At 38.7% G+C, this 21536-nt stretch overlaps 2 protein-coding genes across 38 annotated transcripts in view; one reads left to right on the forward strand and one right to left on the reverse strand.

Moving 5' to 3' along the window:
- The window catches only part of P2RY12 (purinergic receptor P2Y12), a 49586-nt gene extending 41967 nt beyond the window's left edge, over positions 1-7619 (reverse strand). For all 3 annotated transcript variants that reach the window (XR_014822490.1, XR_014822491.1, XM_084987212.1), the window contains exon 1: positions 7551-7619. The gene's annotated coding sequence lies outside the window, so the exon portion shown is untranslated. The remainder of the gene's footprint in view (positions 1-7550) is intronic.
- Positions 1-21536, forward strand: part of MED12L (mediator complex subunit 12L) — a 354400-nt gene that overhangs the window by 292955 nt on the left and 39909 nt on the right. For 10 of the 35 annotated variants that reach the window (XR_014824164.1, XR_014824165.1, XR_014824166.1 and 7 more), the window contains 9 exons: positions 345-506; positions 2453-2564; positions 5275-5364; positions 6403-6512; positions 6925-7060; positions 7881-8042; positions 9824-10186; positions 12033-12189; positions 15525-15736. Coding sequence is in view for 26 of the 35 variants with exons in the window: in XM_021069607.2 (XP_020925266.1) it covers positions 345-506; positions 2453-2564; positions 5275-5364; positions 6403-6512; positions 6925-7060; positions 7881-8042; positions 9824-10186; positions 12033-12189; positions 15525-15736 (1504 nt within the window). In the remaining 9 variants the exon portion in view is untranslated. Of the gene's footprint in view, positions 1-344; positions 507-2452; positions 2565-5274; positions 5365-6402; positions 6513-6924; positions 7061-7880; positions 8049-9823; positions 10187-12032; positions 12190-15524; positions 15737-21536 lie in introns of those variants that run through there. The other 25 variants (XR_014824163.1, XM_084990033.1, XM_084990039.1 and 22 more) reach the window with 8 other exon arrangements.

The raw sequence follows: 21536 nt of genomic DNA on the forward strand, positions 1-21536 counted from the left end.
GGGATAGGGGTATGCCTGCAGCACGTGGAAATGCCAGGGCCAGGGTTCGAACCCAGCCACAGCAGTGACAGGGCCAAATCCTTAACTCACTGAGCCACCAGGGAACTCTGAAATACACTTTTATAGATTAAAGCAAAATTTAGTTACAGTATCCTCTGAGAACCCACTTTTTCTTGCCTACCATAAGTGTGACTGAAAAGTATGTATAGTAAAGAAAGAAAGGCAAATATTAGAGTAATCGGTGTATCTTGTGCCTAAAAGTCTTGCTTTGGAGTTTTGGTTATAATGGTGAGAGCAGAGCAGAAGTTTGCCTCCTTGGGTATAACACCTGTTTCTGATTTTAGTTCCTCTGAACGCAGGGGTGTATGGCTGGTGGCCCCCCTAATTGCCAGGCTGCCAACTTCTGTGCAGGGAAGAGTGTTGAAAGCTGCTGGGGAGGAGCTGGAGAAGGGACAGCACTTGGGTTCTTCTTCCAAAAAGGAGAGAGACAGACAAAAACAGAAAAGGTATGGCTGCTATAGGTGTTTCTATGTGAGTGTTTAAAGAACAGTTGAGAGAATCCAGTATCCTACAGATATACATCCTTGTTGTACCCAGAGTCTACTGAAATTTCATCTTTATATGAAATTGAAAATATTCTATTAGGCAAAGCTCTGTTTCCTAAAAGATTTCGCATTATAATACTCAGTACACTAGCTCTCCCTTCTGCCTCTGTACCCTAATCACTGCTGTGCTGTTAAAGGCTTTTTAGCCCCACTTCAGACCTACTGAATCAGCTTTGGATATCCACTTCATCCTGTATTCAACAGGTTTTTTTTTTTTTTTTTCTTATTATTTAGGTACTTAGGTTTAAAATTCATGCAATTATTTATAATTCTATCATGCTGGACCCTGAAATAGTTACTAATATTTTTAACATTTAGGGCTCTTGTTCTAGACTACACACACATTAACTTATAAGCCTCCAAGTCAAAAATTTTTTTTAAAATTTTATGCCCTAGAAAATGTTTCATATAATTATTTTGGAAAACTGACCATGTTACTGAGAAAGAACAAAAATATGCTCTAATGTGAAAGCATGTTAAATTTAGCACACCAGGAGTGAGAAGAAATTTCTAATGTTAAAAAACAAAAATTCCGATCATACAGATTTCTTGTCACCTAATTAATAGTATTTCAGTAGTTGCCATTTAATGATCCCTTATAAAATGTCAACCTATGTACCAAACTCATTATATGCATATGTGAACTTTTAAAATCTCACAGCAATCGTATTGTGGTAGATGCTCTCATTATATCCTTTTTATAGGTAAAGAAACTGAGGCACTGAAAGGTTAAGTAAATTTCTCAAGGACACATAGCTAAAGAGGTGTAAAGTTGGGATTGAAACCCAGGTGGTCTGGCCTCTGAGTCTGTGCTCTTAACTAAAGTACATTTTGTTATTTGACATAGCTTTGTGTGTATGTTGTTTGGTATCTGGTTGTTCTGTCATCTTTGCCCATATTTGTTAACCAGTGAAGTGACACAGTTTTAATTCTCAAAGTTTATCTGCTAATGGGCAATGGCATGTACTTCGCCTCACTTCCTGCAGGGAGAGCAGATGGAATTGCAGAGTTTAAAGATGGCTCTTCCCAAGCTAATCTCTCTTGGCTATGCTGGTGTAAGATGAAGCAGATTGAAACATTATGACCTCCATCTCATTTTAAGGAATTTTCTTTTCCAGTGTAGCAAAATTAGTTTATCAGCATGATTTGTCAGTTGTTCCTGATCATGGAAGAAAAAAATGCTAAAATGCCAATTTAAAATGGAGTTTTTCCCCCCAAATGTCTTTAAACTCCTTTACACGTTAAGCCTGTGGGATGTGGCAGAGTACTGGGGATCACTAGCAAGCATACTGGTTTGGAGTCCTCCTTGGAGGAGTAGATGCTAATTTTAGCTCTACCAATACCCAGCTATTTGGTCTTGAGAAATGTGCTATAAATAAATAAATAAATAAATAAGCACAGAAATCATATAAGGCCTATTTCCTGGACCCTAAAATAGTAATACTAAGTGACAGAAATTTAAAATTTTTTCATTTTTCTGTGTATGAAGTGATATTCCTCCTGATGTGTATCTTTTAATTCAGTTTACTGATAGAAACTGCAAAGTCTCTTCTTCTTGTTCCCCCTCCCCCCATACGCACTCATATGTGGTATGAATTTATGCTAATTTGGAAATGCCTTTCAGGGCAAGAAAACATATTAAATCTAGAAGCATTACAGTGGCTTTTTAATCTTATTAGTTAGAGATATGATTTAACTTTTCAAGTAGTCTTGGCTATTTACTACTCCCCTCCCTTTTCTAATAGTAAAATAAATAAGAGCCGATAACGCGAGGGCAAGAAATAAGTGTTGCACAGAAAGTAATCCATTCTTTCTAACTAGATCTCCTGTTATTACTTCCTTCGTAGTATGTCTCTTTTGAGTCAACAACCATTCCTCTCACTGGTCCTTACCTGCCTGAAGGGACAGGATGAACAACGAGAAGGCCTCCTAACATCGCTGCAGAATCAAGTTAACCAGGTAAAGTGCAGTAGAATACTAAGCCAGGCAAGTATGGTTCTAATGGCATTCATTTGTTTTCCTTTCAAACAAACTGACATTAAACTCATAAGAGTGCAATGTGTTTTGCTTAGATGCAGGAAAACAATTCCCACCCTGTTCTCCTACCTGTGTTCTTATCACCATGAGATGAATAGCAGTATAATATTAATTATGTGTTGGATAAATGTCTGTATACAAGTAACATTCTGCATATTGCACATAACTTTGTTACAAAGTTGTTGCTCCTCTCCTGCCCCTGCCTCCTGGGAAAGGTCCTAGAGGAATCAATATTGAAGGAGGCCTGGCAGTAAGACAAAAGGACCTCTTGCCAGGTCCTCCGTTGGGCTTCCACTTATCAGGAAGGGTCTCAGAGTGAGCTCTGTAAGTTCAGAAACTCATCTTAATTTTACTGCTAGAGCCAGACTGTTGCTGGTCAAGTGTACAAGATACTCATTTATGAATCAGAAGCCATTCTGGTTCATTTTCAAAGACTTTTTGAATTTTGCCTTTGCACCATCCGCAGTTCTGATTACGATTTAGAGCACAGGTATTCTGTGTACCACAAGGAAACTGAGTGATCAAATTGGAATTTGAAAGTATAGAATGGAGCAGAGTGGATAGATTGGTCATCTGGCATGTTTTATCCAGCTGTAGAGCCTAATGGAGTCTATGTGGGACTATGGTTTCAGTGACACAGTGTCTTTTCCTTGAACAGTTCTGGATGAACACGAACAAGATACTTAACTTCTTGGGGATCTCTTGTCATCTGCTACCTTCTGGATATGTGAAATCTATTCTCTATATAGTAGGCAGAATGATTGTTTTTAAGTGTAAATCACAAATTTTTCCAGTGCTCCAAATGCTGCAGTGTTTCTTACTATTCCTAGAATAATAATTCCCAGTCTGAGCCTATAAGCCCCTCCACAATTTGGCACCAGCTCCAACCTCTACCTGGTTTCCTGGCAGTCATGGGTCTGCTCATTCTACTCTTTTCACAGTGGCCATGTTGCTGTTCCATGAACTTGCCAAGCAAATTCTCACTGCAGAGGAGTTCCCGTCGTGGCGCAGTGGTTAACGAATCCGACTAGGAACCATGAGGTTGCGGGTTCGGTCCCTGCCCTTGCTCAGTGGGTTAACGATCTGGCGTTGCCGTGAGCTGTGGTGTAGGTTGCAGACGCGGCTCGGATCCCGAGTTGCTGTGGCTCTGGCGTAGGCCGGTGGCTACAGCTCCGATTCAACCCCTAGCCTGGGAACCTCCATATGCCGCGGGAGCGGCCCAAGAAATAGCAAAAAGACAAAAAAAAAAAAAAAAAAAAAAAAAAAATTCTCACTGCAGAGTCTTAGAATCTTTTCTCCCCTCCCAGGGCAGCTCCTTCACTTCCTCAGGTCTCTGCTCAGATGTCACTTCCCTAGGTGCGCCATCCCACTCCCTCATGCTCTAAAAGTAGGACCAGTCATTGTCTGTCCCCTGGTTCATGCCGCTTGTTCCACTTATTTTTATTTGCCTGATACCAGAATGTCAGCTCCATGATACTTTGTGCATTTTGCTAACTACCTTTCCCCGTTTACCTGCCTTGGGGGAGGTGCATCCCTATCTTTTGACAAGATTTGGGAAGTGCTCTCCTTTAACCTCGCAGTGACTTACAAGTCATCTCTTGGGCTCGGTTACTTCTGCAAGTGATTCATTTCAGCTCTTTTAAGATGATTCTCCTTAAGTGCCATATTTCAGGGCATGGCAGTGAGGCTTTGGTTTGTTTTTGCTCATGTCAGCTGATTGTGGGTGTTCCCTACTTGTGGTTCACCTTCCCTAAGCAACCTTTCCTTTTCTCCAACAATGGTGTGAAACAATGAGGAAGCACTTACTTAATAAATTAATATGCCACTTGACTGATATGCAAGATGTCACATTTTTCAAAATGGTTCACCTTTATCAAGGAAGACAAGGTTATCGGCTAGCAAGCTTCCCCTTCAATGAAACATCAAAATAATACATTTCCTAGGACTCACAGCATGTCCCTAGAACTATAATACAAGACTGATACAAGATATAATTCTATCTTTATATTTATCTTTTTTTTTTTTTGTCTTTTTTAGTGCTGCACCCATGGCATATGGAGGTTCCCAGGCTAGGGGTCTAATTGAAGCTGTAGCTGCTGGCCTATACCACAGCCACAGCAACGCCAGATCTGAGCCGCATCTGCGACCTACACCACAGCTCTCGGCAACACCGGATTCTTAACCCACTGAGTGAGACCAGGGATCGAACCCGCAGCCTCATGATTCCTAGTCAGATTCATTTCTGCTGCACCATGATGGGAACTTCTATATTTATCTAAGACCAGTGAAATGATGTATTTTAAGAATAATCTTTATTTCTGTTAATGCTTAACTCAATGGCATGCTAAATATTTTCTAAAACTCAGTAACAGGATGTGTGATGAGATAAGATTTTTCTTAATATGGTATATATGATTAGATAACAAACAAAGAAATAACCAGATTTCCATCTGCTTGGAGGAAGGGGGAGGAAAGCTAAAATTTTATTTTCCCCTTATTTGTTAATTTGTTAAGTGAAAAAGTTGTCTTTGTCAATAAAAAGTTCAGTTTAACCTTAAAAAGAAGAAAAATAAAATTGAATAGGGAAAACAAGTTTTGGGTTTTTATTTTTTTCGTCTATTTTCTAACTTAGATTTTAAGTAATTGGAGAGAAGAACGATACCAAGATGACATAAAAGCACGGCAGATGATGCATGAGGCATTGCAGCTCCGCCTGAATTTGGTAAGATGAGAGATGCGTCTAGTGCTTTCCCTCTGTTACACTTAGCTAAATGTGAAAATAACTCCAGCTTTCCACTCCTACTATAGTCCCCGTTATAAGATGAGGCCGTATGCTCTCTTTACTTCTTCCTTGTCTCTCAATCCTTCTGTTTCCCTGGCTGCTATCCTTCCTGTCTGGTCTGGCTTCTAGACGGCAGTAGGTATTTTCGGCATCGCTTTGCCTTCTGCACAACCACCCCCCTTCCTGCCCCCGTGACTCTCTCTCTCTTTTCCATTTGTGCCAGGAGTCGGTCTCAGAGAACTACTAATTTGAGATGAGGGTTAGCTTTTACTATACTTACTTAAAAACATTAAACTGTCCTTAGGTCAAAATTTTATCAAACTTCTCATCAAATTGATCATAAAGACAAATCCCATAGGGAGGTTCTACAGAGACTTAAAATTCCTCACCCATTGCACATTCCTTTGAATTTTCTTTTTCTCACTGCACAAGCCTCTATAAAAGCTACTCTGGTTTGCCTGGTATTTGATATAAATTCCCACAGGTGAACGAGCAGTCCTGGGGGGCGAAGCCTCCCGCTCAGCATTATGTCCATGTTACAGGCTATTTCCAAATATTATTATGACAACTCTGATAAATAGGCTTAGATTCAATAGTTGACAACACAAGTCTGAAGATAACTGAATCACATGGTTTTGACCTGTTCAGATTTAAATACACTAAAATCACATCATGAAACTGGATGTCATGAAAGCTTAGGAATAAAGGAAATCTGATGAATATTAGTATGTAAATCATTTTGATGATGTGTCCACACTTGGGTACTCCTTCTCTATCTCTCTCTCTTTTTTTTTTTTTGAATGACCAGTTCCTATGCTAATGGAACCAAAAAGAGTGGCAAAAAGGATAGTCCAGAAACTAGAGGACCTTTTTAAAAAAAATTTAAACAAATTGAAATTTGGCTGCATAAAGTGATAGGGGTGGTATTTTCTTTATTACACTATGGAGATTGTTGTTGTTGTATTTTTTATGTGCTAGGTGGGAGGAATGTTTGACACAGTGCAGAGGAGCACCCAGTGGACAACAGACTGGGCCCTCCTCCTCCTTCAGATCATTACTTCTGGAACCGTCGACATGCACACTAACAAGTATGTTCTTATCACTTCATGTTGGCTTTGCTGCATGCATTTATGCGTGTGTGCCTGCGTGGTGGAAGCTCTGATGTACTGATTACAACTTCTTCCACATCTTATATCCTTAGGTACCACTAAAAAAATTCTGTGCCCAGGAGTTTCCGCTGTGGTGCAGTGGGTTAAGAACCCGACTACAGCAGCTCAGTTTGCTGCAGCAGTGTGGGTTCAATCCCTGGCCGGGCACAGTGGGTTAGAGGATCCAGCATGGCTGCATCTGTGGCTCGGGTTCAATCCCTGGCCTGGGAACTTCCATATGCTGCAGATGTGGCCATTAAAAAAAATTAATTCTGTGCTTTATATAAAAATGCTCAGTTAAGAGTATCTTGGTTTTGGTTTTAAGGTGAAAATATTTTCTTTCTCCTCTTAGTGAATTATTCACAACAGTTCTTGATATGCTGGGTGTTTTAATCAATGGAACACTGGCCTCTGACCTATCAAATGCATCCCCAGGGGGATCTGAAGAAAACAAACGTGCATACATGAACTTAGTAAAGAAACTGAAAGTAAGTTTGTGATCTGAGCTTCTGTTGTATGTGGTTTGTTATCTAGTGCATATTGTCTTTTTTATCACTCTTTAAATCAGGTGCTATTTATTGCATTCAACTTAATACAATGTAATTATTTTGCTATCTGCTTAACTTCAGCTTCCCAGTACCCAAAAGTTGTAAGTATACATATAGCTGAAGATTGAAGATTTTTCTTAAAAAAAATTTCATAAAACATACACAATTTTTTAAGGAACTTGAGAAATCCATTATCAAATCTATAAGCAAAATACTAACATTAGATTTAGGATAAATTTGTTCTTAGACTGGCAACATGCAGTTGAAAAGTACACATTTGCATTGATATTTCTGGATTCGATTCATTTGACTAGGCACTTTTTTGACAATTTTTGAAATAACACAGTTTTTGAAATAAACTGTAAATAAACAATTCAGAAAAGAAATCAAGATATCTGATGACCTTACTAATAAAATAACCAATGGTTACCTTGTAGTCTGACCCTGGATTGGAGAACGTGTTCCATGCTGCAGCTCCTGCCTTCTGGTTGCAAATACTACTCTGGATTTTTGTCATTTCAGCACTGTGATGTTTGTTGTGTAATAAGAGGGTCTTTATACATGTTCTATTTTCTACTTAAATAGAAGAAGTGAAACACACTCACAAACTGTCAATGAGAGCTGCGCCATAGACCATGTTTAAGGTTAAAGAACATTCCAGCTATAAAAAAAGGAAATGCTTCACAGGGGAACTTCCTTATAACTTTTACCTTCATTATAATTTCTGTTCCACTTCTCTCTCTCTTTTTCTTTTTTTTAGAAAGAACTGGGAGACAAGCGGTCAGAAAGTATTGACAAAGTTCGACAGTTGCTGCCTTTGCCAAAACAGACATGTGATGTTATCACTTGTGAACCTATGGGTTCCTTGATTGACACGAAGGGAAACAAAATTGCTGGATTTGACTCCATAGATAAAAAACAGGCAAGAGTAAATGTTTGTTTCTCATATATATATATATATATATAAATACATGAACTTAAAAAAAGACAAAATACGTTTCCTTGTCTTCCTACAGGACATATAAAACATCTTAAGTTTATTATTTCTTGATTTTTTAAAACATATCCTTGTCATTTGAATGCAGTGGTCATTGACATTATTATACAAATAGGTCAGATCTTTGAAGATCTTCATTTAAAACTTTCCCTGAGTTTAAGTGAATTTCTAAAGCCCAACACGGGAAAACTAAGTACAAGCTTAGTATAAAAGAAATACGGAAGATCACGTTTGATTTTACTGCAGAACTGGAAATAGAGTACATTTAGTGAATGAGAAAATTCTTATTCTTATGTCTTGTAAGCTGTTTTGAGTAAACAATTCTTTTTAAAGTGATAGCACCTTATTTTCTTATCAAACAATATTGAATGAACACTTGATTTATATATGATATTAAACAAGTTTCTCTAAAACACAAGGAAAATGGTCTGCTATTCTTTCAGGGAACATTGAGCAACCACAGGTGTCTGAAATCACAGAGATGTAAGACAGAGCTCCTACCCTTAAGGGGAAGTAGATAGACAGTTACACTCCAGTGAGGTTTGTGTGTCCTGGTATGGAGTGCTAGGGGACAACGGGAAGAGGCCATCACACTCAGATGAGGGGTAGGTCGTCAGAGCCAGATCCTCAGGAAGACTGACACTTGAATAATTTTGGAAGTTTAAGAATTAGCCAGGAGGTAGGGCAAAGTGTGATACAGGTACAGGGAAGTGTTTTGCAAAGGCATGAGAGACTGTGTCTCGTAGGCAAATGCAGTGCTGGAGTAATTGGAGCGCCCTGAGTGCTGATAACCATATAGTTGTGGAGAGAGGATAAAGCTAGAGTCAGGGGCAAGTTGAGTTTGCAGTGTCAGTGGGCTCTCCAGTGGTGACGCATCTGGAAGCCATGCGGACATGTGGTCTTGGCACCCAGGAAAGAGGTGTAATGTCAAGAAAGATACTAAGAAACAGTCAAAATGTGGGTGAGTGGAAGAGTGTGTATGGTTAGGAAATGGGAGCGTTCATATGGAAGGCTTTGAGCAGTTATTTGCTCAAATTACTATGCCAGTGCAAGCACCAATTAATATTAAAAATAAGACACTTTTGTTTTCAGAAACAGAAAAACATTTGCTCTTCTAAACACAGTAGAGATAAGCTTGAATTGAAGGGCCTTATGTGTACCTGTTGGTACAAGTTAGTTCTATAGAATATTACTTAACTCACCAGAGACTGCCTAATTAAGGACATGAAAGGGACCTGTACTGAATCAAGTCTGTACATGTTTGGATTGAAGTTAATATGAGCCCAACTAGAGGTGGACTCTAACTTGACTCCCAAGTTTTGTTTTATCTTAAAAACATAATAAATTCCAACGGTTTTTGATTTAGTACAGTAAGATCAACTTTGTAGTGTTTTTTTAGATTTTTTTTTTTTTTTTTTTTGCCAAAAAAATCTAACTGGAAAAAAATATCATTTACAGTAAAATTACTTGACTGTCTGGTATTACAGCCTGAACAGACTGCCTTGTGGTAGAAAGGACCAGACTGCCTTGTGGTATAACTGGACTTAAGGGTCTGGATTCTAGCTGCTGCTCTCAGGGACTCATTAGGTAGCCTTTCTGCTGTGTGCTGGGGTTCTCTAAGCCCCCTGCCCCCTGCCCAAGCCAGAATGTCCTCTGAATCTGAAAAAGGTCTGAGGGTGTGGTCACAGCGCCTCATTTCACCACAGGGTCTCCAGGTCTCTACGAAACAGAAGGTGTCCCCGTGGGATTTGTTTGAGGGTCAGAAGAACCCAGCCCCTCTGTCCTGGGCCTGGTTTGGAACTGTCCGCATGGACCGGAAGGTGGTCAAGTACGAGGAGCAGCATCACCTCCTTCTGTATCACACGCACCCCATGCCCAAGCCCCGAAGTTACTACCTCGAACCGCTGCCCCTGCCTCCCGAGGAGGAAGAAGAAGAGCCCACATCTCCCATCTCTCAGGAACCAGAGAGGAAATCAGCTGAGCTATCAGATCAGGGAAAAACCGCAACAGATGAAGAGAAGAAGACAAAAGGAAGGAAGCGCAAGACGAAATCCAGCTCCAGAGTTGATGTGAGTACGGGAAGTTAGGGGATCTTGGGTGCAGTCACTTCTTGTAGATTTACTGGTTCCTGAATTACGTCCCTAAGCAACACTCCTCATTGCAGTATAAGCCTGTTTGTCAGTTATCCTAACAAAGCTCAGCTGGAATTAACAGACCAGCAACCAACAGCTACTTGTCACAGCCAATAGGATCCTAGCTTTTGATTTTTCCTCCTACTTTTCACAACTTTAACTTTAGGCTTTGATTGTGAATAATATTTATTTAATATCTCACTGCCTCAATTTCTCAAATTTGAAACTTGAATTTTTTGACCTATGAAATCTCATCCTCTTACATGTTTTTTCTCATTTTTAAAAATTTTATTGTTGATTTACATGTTAGGATAATTTCTGCTATACTAACAAAGTGATTCAGTTATATGTATACACACGTTCATTCTTTCTGAGATTCTTTCCCCACATAGATTATCACAGAATATTGTGTAGGGTTCTCTGTACTGTGTCACTGGCCAGTCATTCCATATACCTCCGTGTACATATGCCAATCCCAAACCCCCAGTCCATCCCTCCTACCCCTTTACGTATTTTTATTATGAGAAATGTCTAAAATATTTTTTGTATTTTGGGCAGTTGATATCAATAGTAAATTATCATAAAAAACTGTTTGCTTTCCCTAGACAAAGACCTATCTAATGTATTCAGTAGGACGTTTCTGAGATGTCATAGTTTACCATTCCCTCTTACTCTCCTCTATATTCTATCTCTTTACCACATTTTCAGACTTTATGAGAGATAAACAGTTTTTTGTTTCCTTTTTTGGGGGGAGGCTACGCATGACAATGCTGGATCCTTAACCTGCTAGGTCACAGGGAACTCAAAAATAAATGTAATTTAAAATAGTTTTACTTCTTGTTTCCCTGTTAGCCTTCCTTACCAAGAACAATGTTTTCTTGATGACAGAAATCTAAGAGAAATTGAGAAATAACTTTCTAGAATTTATGTGTAAAATATTTTTCCAATTAAATTCACTTGAAAAATACTCGAGAGGGTCTTTGTGACATTTTTCTAAAAATTAAGAGTGGTTTTGTTGTGCAGTAAAATAAATAGTCTCAACTTGTCATTCAGTCATCATAGCTATTGATTGTTGCTCACCTATTTTTTTTTTTAGCAGTAGGAGGAAATTTTAATTGGATATATTGCAGGGAACTTCCTTCATGCTTCAGGGCTAGACTAGAGAAGGTGGGACAGTAGGGGAATTGAGACATTCAGGTGTGATCCTTACAGACTTTGCGGCTACTCTAAAGAAGAGAAAGCCCTGGGCAAGAGGTGTGATGAGGAGACAGGGGAACAGGATAGAAGGGGAGTCTTTGGAGTGCTGTCTGTAAAAGCGTAACTAAGACACTGTCTAGGCCGGAGACCTGTTTGGAAGTGCTGTGGGCCTTCCTGGCTAATTTTCATCCAGGTCCTAGTTATCAGAAACCTTCTAAGATGAAGTGATCGGGAGACTCAGCAAATGAAGATGCTTTTTTGGCTGTGGGTGATGGTCACTCTTGGTGTTCTAAATGTGCTTTTAGTATTTTAAGTATGTTAAACCCAGAAAAGATCCTGTTCCATCTTCCCACACTGTAGCCAAGTGCCTTTTAAGTCAAGGAAGAGTTTTAACTTGACTGAGTGTTTTGCAAAGAGTATGTTGGTTCTCTTGCCCTCTGTCTTCCCGTTTGTCAAAATAAAATAGCCTTGTCTGCTGGGATAGGAGCTTTCTCAAATAATGTGACAGGAAGAATTCATATTAATTCTCTATGAGGTGCATGGTGTTAAGTAATTTTTTTTTTTTTCTTCCCGATTTATGTTGAAGGAGTATCCACAGAGCGGCATATACCGAGTGCCTCCCAATTACTCACCTATTTCCTCCCAGATGATGCATCACCCGCAGTCTGCCTTGTGGGGCTATAACCTCATGGGTCAGCCCCAGCAGCCTGGCTTTTTCCTTCAGAACCAATCTCTTCCTCCAGGTATGTGATGAGAGGGCCAAGTATGGAGACTCCAAGAGGAGAAGTAGCTTGGGGTTCTCTTTGCTTTTAACCCAAAACCTCCCCATTTCAAGAGCTGGGTGCTCAGTAGGCCTTTCTATCATTCTCTCTACTCAAGATGCTTTTTTTTCTTCCTCTAAAATAAGGTTGCAGTGACTAGTTTATGTGCTGATTTTGGAATCTTCACCCAATGTTCAAAGGAAATTAGCCACTAATGAAAATCTAAGCTGTAAGATATGAAGTTGATAAAAGTATTATGTCATGAAATTGGTGTATGCTCTTATCAGATATAATTCTTATCAGTGTTTTAAAAGATTAGACAATATTGCAGTGTCTTTTATTGTTTCCTCATGTTATGGATTTTAAATTGTTTATACCATGAAGGAGCTCAGAAATCTGGCTCAGCAAATAGATTTAGATATCAGTAAGGAAAACCACCATATTCAGAGTCAGTGTTAGTATTGCTTTGATTCAAGCCTAAGTATATTTTATATCTAGAACAAATATTTTCTAACTAAAAAATACCCTCTTAATTAGAATTTTCTTCCCTAAGTGAAGGCTTTGCCTCTTTCTGCAAAACAGTTTGAAATCTCAGTCTACATTGTTAGAATGTGCCATTCTAACAAATAATCTGTTCCTTATTGTATTCTGTGCTATATTGTGATTTTTATTTTTAGTTTGGCATTTTGAGAACTGGGGAAGATGATGTTTGGCTTACAATAGTGGAAAATCCTATCTGGTCCTCTAAATTAGTGGTTCAGAGAGCTGGTCTGAGAGTTTGGGTCTGGCTCAACCATTCCCTTATCGTGTAATCTCCAAATCTTAATTTCTCTGTGCCTCAGCTCGATCATGTATAAAGTGGATATGCTAATATATACCCTCATAGTGTGGATGATTCAGTTATTCATTCAACAGAATATATCAAGAGCTTCATTCGTCATGTGCCAGACCCTGTTTGGGTTATTAGGATGTTATAATAAACAAAATGGATAAAAATGCCCGTTCTTTTTTGAAGGATGAAATAAGGTTTATATTATATACACAGATAGACACACATATATAATGTTTTAAATTTTTATTTTATTGGAGTACAGTTGACTTAAAACGTATTAGTTTTAGGTGTACAGCAAAGTGAATCAGTCATACATATACATATATCCATTCTTTTTCTCCATATAAGTTCATATGTATAATTTAAAGTACATTTTTAAAAGCGTAGCACTTAGAACATAGCCTGACTCAGCAGATACTTTCAGTAAGTGAGCTTAGCATGCCCCCACCTCAGGGCTTTTGCACTTGCTGGCCCCTGCCCGGAGCGGTCTCCGTCAGGTATCTATGTGCTCACTGCCTGCTTCCTTTGAGTTTGGTCAGATACCACTTTCTCAGTGAGGCCTGCACTGACCATGAAGCTTTAAATTGAAAACCACACCCTTTCCCTGCCCCTTCTGTTCCCCTTCTCTTCTTCCAGTTTCTTTCTAGCATCAGCACTTGTTTGTAGACTAGATATCTTACCTACTTCCCAGTTTATTACCTGCCTTCTCCAGAACGTAAGCTCCATAAGGGCAGGTATTTTTTTCCCTTAGGTTCACTGTAGTCTTCCCAGAACTTAGAGCAGCATCTGACTTGTAGGGTTGTGGAAATAGGTTGCTGAGTGAATAAGTGTAGACAACAAAGAGCAAATGAGGCAGTAGTGAATGTGGAAAATAATACCTGCTCATCCTCTCTTTTGACTTTCTCTCTTAATTCCATGGTCCTTGTGAACTTAAACATTTTTAAACTTTTTAGGTATTGAAATCAAACATAAGGACTGTCTAAATTAAAGGCTAAGTGTTTTATAAAGAGACATACCCTTCCCCCTCAGAACACTCTAAAAAGTATTAGTTGAGTATTAGGTAAGTCTTAGGTATTATGACAGGTAAGAAAAAAATTTGAAGAAAGCAATTAATTGTGAGGATTTTAAATGTGTGAATTCATTTTCATAAAGTTATGAATCCTGTGGTGTTGAGGAAGGGTATTAAAGTATGCTTCTATTCATACATAGTTTAAAAAATATAAAGCAGTGCCCCCCCACACACACTTTTAGCAATCTCTCTCATGTGTACACAGCTGAATGGTAAAGTTATAAGGAAATGTACCTGAAAAATCAACACCATTTGCTGAGAATTGGGGAGAAAATTAATTACATAAGAATATACATAAGGCTTCAGTGTATTTATCGTATCTTATTTCTTTAGCCTGATTCAGAAGTTATGATTATAGAAAACTTAGGAAAATAAAAGAAAGTAGACCAGAGTCTAATCTTTAAAAAGAATGTCCCTTACTTATGAGTCCTTGCCTTGTTGCTAAAATTGACCTCCCACTTTTTTTCTAAATGTTCTCCAAAAGCCACTGAATGACTTCATACATCATATGGCTGATTGTGATACTGAGTCTTTAAAAGAATGCGGTTTTTTTTTTTCCCAGTGATCAGTGTTAAAAGTGTTTATTTTCCATCATACAGCTTGCTTTTTTAAAAAGATAGAACATTTGTAAGGTATTTATATAGAAGTTTTCTTACATACATTAGAGAATATAAACTATCTGGTGAGTGAAGGATTGGCACCTACTTGAAGCCAGCAAATGCTGAAATGTTTTTTTTCCCTGTTAAAGGCATTTGACAGATTATGTATACAGATATGTTAAGGTTTTCATGTGGTTTTTTAAGCATTGCTGTAATTAACATTTCTTGTTTATTTGACTTTTGCCCTTCAAAAAAGATATGTTTTGTCTTTAGAATCATGGTATGTGAAGTTTCTAAGCATTTCACCTTTTAAAATTATGTTCATGCCTCTCTACTGCAAAACAGGCATTTGTATCTTGCTGTGGTAAAGAAGCTTAAATACTGTGAACTTCAAAAGGGTTTAAAATTACAAAAGGGTCTCTGTGCCTGGCTTAGGATCCTTGGCAAAATATACCATGAAGGCAATACATTTTGTGTAAGTACCATGTTCCTCGGGGCCTGGCAAAATTTAAAACCCACATGATTCCGAAATTGTGCCAATGACTGCATCTCAGACGTTTCACTTACCCAGCTGAAGCGAGCCCTCTGTGAAGTCATTCAAATATTATCCTTCACTGAATACTGCCCTCCTCATCCTTTGGAATTTATGCAACTCTTGACAGATCTTTAACATTTGTGGAAGGTGAGGCAGTGCCCTCCTTCCCATCATGCCCCTAACATGAGCCTTAGAAGGTGAGATTCCTATGTTTTGATAAAATAAGGAAGACCCATTGCACGGACATGCGTAGAAAACCCACCCTTCTGACTGCTTTTGTAGGTGGCTCCCGACTGGACCCCACGGGCTCCTTTGTCCCCACCAACACCAAGCAAGCTCTGTCCAACATGCTACAACGGCGCTCCGGGGCTATGATGCAGCCGCCCTCCCTTCACGCCATCACGTCCCAGCAGCAGTTGATACAGATGAAGCTTCTGCAACAGCAGCAGCAACAGCGGCTTCTCAGGCAAGCCCAGACACGACCTTTCCAACAGGTTTGTCCAGATCCAGCAGTATAGTCCTGGGCCTGTCATTCCTTCCTCTAGCTTGAGAGGAGTGGGGCGTGTGCAGTGTTCTTCCTGTATGCACATCCCCTGTTTACTTGTGAGTGCAGGTGTATCTCTTTAGTATAGGTTTATCAATACTCTCCCCCTCCACTTGTGTTTTATTCTTATCATTGATCAAACAAGAACTTGAAATGTCTTAGGCTCATTAGAAGTATGCTTCGAACAAAAAGAAGAGCTAATGATTTTCTAGTCTCTGAGAAGCTGTAGGACTTGTATGCTTGAAGTGACCAGCTTTGAGCACTGATTCCCCATTATAATTATCACTACACTCTGTACTCCTTTGAGCTCTACTTTCATGTATTATTATTGGATTTATTACTTTGAGGTTTTATCTCTGAAGCCCTGATGTTCCTTAGGTTTTCTATAGTGTCCTGCACTGCTGACTTGGTTTTTAATATATACTTCATAAGATCATAGCAAAGACAAGACACGTCAAATAACAGTCTGTATATGGACATTTAATTCTTGATTTATATTATTTCTGTTTTTATGTCCTATAACCCAGTTTTCTTTAACTTTTTTAGATGAGAGTGATTGTTTAACAAAACACTGCAAGAAGTCACAGAAAACTTAGTATAGACTCATAAAACCCATGAATCTATAGAAATGCATTAAAGTAAAAAGAGGGAGGTGAGGATGTAACTTTTTCTTTCAGTTTCTGTGTACTTGTGTTTTCTAATTTTTCTTTAAAAAAAAAAAAAATGCAGAGTTCCTCTTGTGGCATAGCAGAAACGAATCTGACTAGTATCCAGGAGGACGAAGGTTCGATCCCTGGCCTCACTCAGTGGATTAAGGATCCTGCATTGCTGGGAACTGTGGTGTAGGTTGCAGATGCAGCTCAGCTCTGGTGTGGCCAGCAGCTATAGCTCCGATTTGACCCTTAGCCCAGGAACTTCCATGTGCCTTGGGTGCAGCCCTAAAAAAGAAAAAAAGAAAAGAAAAAAAAAATAGAAAACAAACCAAAAAAATTGCACCATGATGATGATAGCCACTAACACTATGAGAGCACTAACTATTTGCCAAAACACTTCTAAACCCTTTAATGTACTGATTATCTTAGATCTCACAGCATCCCTATGAGTGAGGTACTTTATGATCCTCAAAGGAAGTAGCCAATCTACAAGTGTATCCCACTCTAAGAAAAAAGCAGATTTTCAAATTAGCAAGAAATTTTAATGCTTTTAAAAATATTCTTTGTATTTTGAGTAACTTTCTAGCCATATCTGCATTGTACAAATTATGACATTTCTATATTCAGTCTACCTGGTGATTTGGGGCTTGGGAGTGGGAGGGTTAGTTATGCAGTGGTAAAAATGGCTCCTTTCTTTTTTAAAAAAAATGTTTTAGGAGCTCCCCTGGTGGTGCAGTGGGTTAAGGATTGGCATTGTCACTATAGTGGCCTGGGTTGCTGCTGTGGCATGGGCGTGATCCCTGGCCCCAGAACTTCTGCATGCTGTGGGAATAGCAAAACAACAACAACAACAACAAATTAGCCTTTAAACAAAAATCAAAATATTCTGGTTTTTAAAACAAATTTCAACACCCTGATTGTATGCATTATTTAATTTTTTTTATTTTTGGTTGATCAAGAAATCAAAAATTTTCTCTAAAAAGAAAAATTTTTTTAAACCTATGTTACGAGAAGGATAGGAGAGAGGAATCTAGTTTGAACTGCATGAGAATGCAAATAACAGCCATGCTTATCTTCCCCTGACCTGTCAGGGAGAGTCCATTGCTCTAACTCTCTGTATGTCAGGAAAGATGGGCTAAAGTTGCTGCTTACACAGAAATGATGAAGATTTGATTAAAATATTTTAAAAGCCTTGATTTTGCTTAAATAAGCAGCATGTTTGGAGTCATTTACAACTTCAGTGAGATTTTAGATCTACTTGGAGATGAATAAAAATAGTTATATCACTGTTTCCAATCCTATTACTAGATGTTGAATAACCATTCTACTAGAATGAATTCAGCTCCCTTTTAAAAGTAATTTAAGCCTAAGTAAAATTTACCTTCACATAAGTATGTGTATTTTTTCTGATTTACCTTTTTATCACAAGGCATAATTTGACTTGTTAATAGCCAATTTTCAAGCTATGACTGCTGAGTTCATGTTCGAATTTCCCTAAGTGGTTTCTCACACTGGGGAGCAGCTCAGTGGGCCATCAATAGGTAAACACCTGACCTCAAAAGTTTGCTTCCTGTTACAGTCCATGGCAAGCAATTTCCTCTCAAGCAAAAAAAAAAAAAAAAAAAAAAAGAAAAAAGAAAAAAAATATATGTATATATATTTTTGGTCTTTTTAGGGCCTCACCCATGGCATATGGAAGTTCCCAGACTAGGGGTTGAATCGGAGCTGCTTGCCTATGCCACAGCCACAGCAATGCCAGATCCGAGCCACGTCTGGGACTTATGCCACAGCTCACTGCAACGCTGGATCTTTAACCTACTGAGCAAGGCCAGGGTTCGAACTGGAGTCCTCATGGGTAGTAGTTGGGTTCATTAGTGCTGAGCTGCAACAGGAACTCCAAAAGCAAAGTTTTTTAAAGAAGGGATTCAATAGAATAATCCTCATGTATTCAAAAATGTCCTATATTTTTGGAGAAATGGATTTTTGACCTAAAATGTACCTGTAGGACCCTATTATTCACACCACTCAAAAATACCTGACTCTTCGGAGTTCCTGTTGCGACTCAGTGGGTTATGAATCCAACTAGTATCCATGAGGATTCAGGTTAGATCACTGGCCTTCCTCAGTGGTTAAGGGATCTGTTGTTGCTGCAAGCTGTGGTGTAGGTCTGCCTTCCAGGAACCTTACATTACCTACTATTTCTTTTTTCCTTCTTGTATATTCCCTTTTCTCTCACCTAAATCTTTCCCATTTTATTTATATGTCTTTTTATTTTAAAACAAAATGACAAGAATTCCCATTGTGGCTCAGCAGTAACAAACCTAACTAGTATCCATGAGGAGTCAGGTTCAATCCTTGGCCTCTCTCAGTGAGTTAAGGATCCAGTGTTGCCATGAGCTATGGTGTAGGTTGCAGATGTGGCTCAGATCTGGCATTGCTGTGGCTGTGGTGTAGGTCGGCAGCTACAGCTCTGATTTGACCTCTAGTTTTGAAACTTCCATATGCCTTGGGTGCGACCCTAAAAGGCTAAAAGATTTTTTTCAATAAAAAAAAAAATTACACTTTTGCGCACTTACTCTAGTATAGCTTAAACATAACTTTTATGTGCATTGGAAAACTGATAAACCAAGTGACTCACTTTATTGTAGCATTCGCTTTATTGAGGTGGTATGGAACTAAACCTGCACTATCTCCAAGGTGTGTCTGTATAATATTCACCTCCCTCCTCCCCTTCATTCTTTTTTAACTCTTAAAATTTGATTAAGAGTCTATGAAAGGCTTTCAGAAGCAGGTTTTTTTTTTTTTTTTTCTCCTTCATCTTTAAGTGTTGTGTAATTGAGGACAATAGAATTCTTTTAAGGAGGAGAAATGCATGCATGGTGCAGCCACAGGGTGGAGTGGTCCTCTCCATAGAGTAAAGGAGAGTTATGTGTAGCATCTTCTAGAGTGCCTGCTCCCAGGAGGTTCTGAAGGAAATGTTAGTGCTTTTCCTCTCTCAGTAGATCATGGATTAATGTCTCTTGAATCTAGCTAAATATGGTATTGTGGCAGAAAAACATTCTCCTGTGGTTATGACCTCAAAGGCAGAATTATATGGAATATAAGTGTTATTGATAAATTAGTTTAGTGTATGATTCTGAATGCAGTTAGCTGGTTTTTTGAATAAGTACTGACCCATAACCTTCATGGTAAGGAATACTGATTCTAATTTTGGCAGGAATGTTTTCTCAGGTTAAGTCAAGATTGTGATTCTCTCTAGGTATGTAAACATTTGTATTTTTTTCTTTCTTCCTTGCTCCCTTCCTCCCTCCCTTCCTCTTTCTTTCTTTCTTTCTTTCTTTCTTTCTTTCTTTCCTTCTTTCCTTCCTTCCTTCCTTCCTTCCTTCCTTCCTTCCTTCTTTCTTTCTTTCTTTCTTTCTTTCTTTCTTTCTTTCTTTCTTTCTTCCTTTCTTCCTTTCTTCCTTTCTTTCTTTCTTCCTTTCTTTCAGTTTTGGGTCTCTTATAGAGAAGATGAAATAGGTATCATTTTCCTCCTTATGCTACAAATTTTATAATTATAGAAATCCATTTTCTTAGATGTAACAAAGATACTGGATAATTTAATCATCTTAACCTTCAAAACTTACCTTGGAGTTGTAGCAGATGCTCTTAAAGACTGACTAGTTTCTCCAAGCCTTGGGTGTAACTGCTTCCTAGGCTGGTTGTTCTGTGACACCCCCTCCCCAGGTGGCCCCCTGTTCTTAGAAGTTCAGGCATTTGGTCTTATAATACTTTGTATCATCTTCCCATCTACTAAAACAGAGGGTAGAACTCTTAATGTTTATCTAATGAATTCATGTTTTGAGCAACTATTTCCAGAACCCTGGAGCTTCTTAGTGGCCTCAGTCCTCAGCAACCTGATTTATCCACAAGCTCATGTTGTAACTCTTCTATGAGTGCTTCCAGGAACACCTCTCAACAGTGACCTCTGCTGTAGTTGTTTTGAAAACCCAGATGCAGCAGGGAGAACACAGGCTCCTGGATTCTGGATATGCCTCAGACCTTGCGGAGTCACTTTAGGCTCTTTCCATCTATGAATGTAAGAATATCTGGGCTTATATGGGGCACAGTGAAAACTAGAGAATTGTTATAAAATAATTCTAATTCTGCTGCAAAGACTGAAGATTAGCTTCAGGTGGTCATGAAACTTCGTATTTGTGAACCGTCTTATATTTCCTCAGGAATGTGTTAATAATGTCTAGAAAGCAGCTGCTAAATAGCAAGGATACTGTTAGGTTGTGGGTTTTTTTTTTTTTGTTTTTTGTTTTGTTTTTTGTTTTTTTTTGCCACCCCACAGCTTATGGAGTTCCCAGGCAGGGATCAGAGCTAAGCCACAGTCATGACTTAAACTGCAGCTGCGGCGATGCCAGGTCCTCAACCCACTATGCCAGGCCAGGGATTGAACCTGCATCCCAGTGCTCCCAGGATGCTGCCGATCTTACTGTGCTATAGCGGGAACTCCAGTGTTAGGTGTTTTTAATCAAATTATTTGATGTAGTAACTGTTGTGAAAATCAAGTATATTTTCTTACAGCTTTAGTGCACATTGACATGCATAAAGTTGTTTTGGTAAGGAAACTTGTTTTCATTTTTCTCAGTTGCAGTCTTTGTCTAGGAGAGTAAAAATAATCCCCCTTCATTCCTTACTCAGTGACCCTTATTTAAATGGGGCCCAGTGTAGTCATTTTGTCACCTTTCTGTACCTCAGAGGCTCATCTCTAAAATGGAGCTTATGCAATATTTACTCCATAGGGTTCTTATGAAATTATGATTTAATTATATGATAGTCCTTAGAGCAATGGCTGGCTTACAGCATCTGGTCAACAACTGTTAGCTGCCATACTTACTGTTTTATTAGTATCATTTTATGGTTGTATTATTTCAGAGGAAATCCATGTTACATAAAATGATCTTTATTTTATTAGATATGTTAAGGATTAAAAGAGAATAAAAGCACATCAAAAGCTTTATTTGGGAGTTGCTGTTGTGGCTCAGCAGGTTAAGAATATGACACAGTGTCATTGAGGATGAGGGTTTGACTCCTGGCCTCGCTCAGTGG

The sequence above is a fragment of the Sus scrofa genome, chromosome 13 (assembly GCF_054392235.1).
Source record: "Sus scrofa isolate SSC_HxYL_T2T_F1_AM1 chromosome 13, Sscrofa_HxYL_maternal_Yorkshire_Landrace_v2.0, whole genome shotgun sequence".
In the NCBI taxonomy this organism is placed as follows: domain Eukaryota; kingdom Metazoa; phylum Chordata; class Mammalia; order Artiodactyla; family Suidae; genus Sus; species Sus scrofa.